The 1,082-nt window shown below is 42.4% G+C and overlaps 1 protein-coding gene across 2 annotated transcripts in view; it reads left to right on the top strand.

The window, feature by feature from the left end:
* Positions 1-1,082, top strand: part of LOC101845537 — a 5,356-nt gene that overhangs the window by 1,563 nt on the left and 2,711 nt on the right. The window contains exon 2 of one of the 2 annotated variants that reach the window (XM_005095569.2): positions 209-683. In XM_005095569.2, the coding sequence (XP_005095626.1) occupies positions 254-683 (430 nt within the window). In that variant the 5' untranslated portion in view covers positions 209-253. Of the gene's footprint in view, positions 1-190; positions 684-1,082 lie in introns of both variants that reach the window. The other variant, XM_005095568.2, reaches the window with a different exon arrangement.

Genomic DNA, 1,082 nt, shown 5'->3' with positions numbered 1-1,082 from the left:
TCTCTCTCCTTTCTTTCTATTAAAGCTCTACAAGATCCCCAAAACCCACTCCGTTAAACACAGTATAGCAGAAAAACGAAACAAAACAAATAAGCATCTAAATCATCATTCTGTCCAACCCCCCTTCCCCCTTCCCCCCCCCAAAAAAAAAAACCCAAAACCTAAAAAATACCAAAAAACCAAACCCTAGTTGGGGGCTTTTCCTCAGCAACGCTTGGCGAGCATCCAAGGAGGTGCAAAGAGCAACACACCAATGGGTTCACGCCACAACGACACACAGCTGATCGTGAACCAAACAGGAAAAGAAAACAGAATGCACTTGGTGACCAAGGCAGGTGAAAATAGCACACAGATAGTGAACCAAAAAGAAAGGGAAAACGGAGTACAGTTAGTGACGAAGAAAGAAGGAGAAGACAGCACAGAGAATATAATACACAACAAGAAAGGAGGAGACAGGGAACGGCGAGTGAACAAAGGAGAAGGACAAATCAGCACACCGCTGGTGAACGAGGAAGAAAGAGAAGACAGCACTAAGTTACTGCAAGAACACGCAGAACGATTTGTAAGACTTATCTTAGAAGTGGCCTCCAACAGGCTGAAAGAACGACACAAATCCAAATCACGTGATATACACGTTGAAAGTGATAATGATACTGATACAAGAGTTCTTAAACCGCTTAAAGGTAGGTTCTCGTCTGTCTGTCTGTCTGTCTGTCTGTCTGTCTGTCTGTCTGTCTGTCTGTCTGTCTGTCTGTCTGTCTGCTATGGTGTGGTGAGGTGAAATAAGGGATTACCGCCTCTTTCAACGCAGGAAGCTTATCCATGAATCTGTCACTATCTGTCTGATTTTCTGTCTGTTGTGTGCCCATCTGCTTGTCTATTGATATCATTTGTTTATTTTTTTTTTAATTTAGTCTGGCTGTCCTCGATGGTGTTGCGTATTCTTACAGATAATATCACAATTCGTACTGTTTATTTTCGGGGAGGGGATAGTCACTTTTGTTGTTATTTATCTATCCATTAGTATTGTTTCTTTTATTGTCTCTATTTGAGTGAGGGTGCGTTGGAATAGAAGGGGGGGG

Source organism: Aplysia californica, unplaced genomic scaffold, assembly GCF_000002075.1.
Source record: "Aplysia californica isolate F4 #8 unplaced genomic scaffold, AplCal3.0 scaffold00107, whole genome shotgun sequence".
In the NCBI taxonomy this organism is placed as follows: Eukaryota; Metazoa; Mollusca; class Gastropoda; order Aplysiida; family Aplysiidae; genus Aplysia; species Aplysia californica.
Note: the sequence above shows the minus strand (reverse complement) of the source record. Positions and strands in the feature narration are given on the sequence as shown.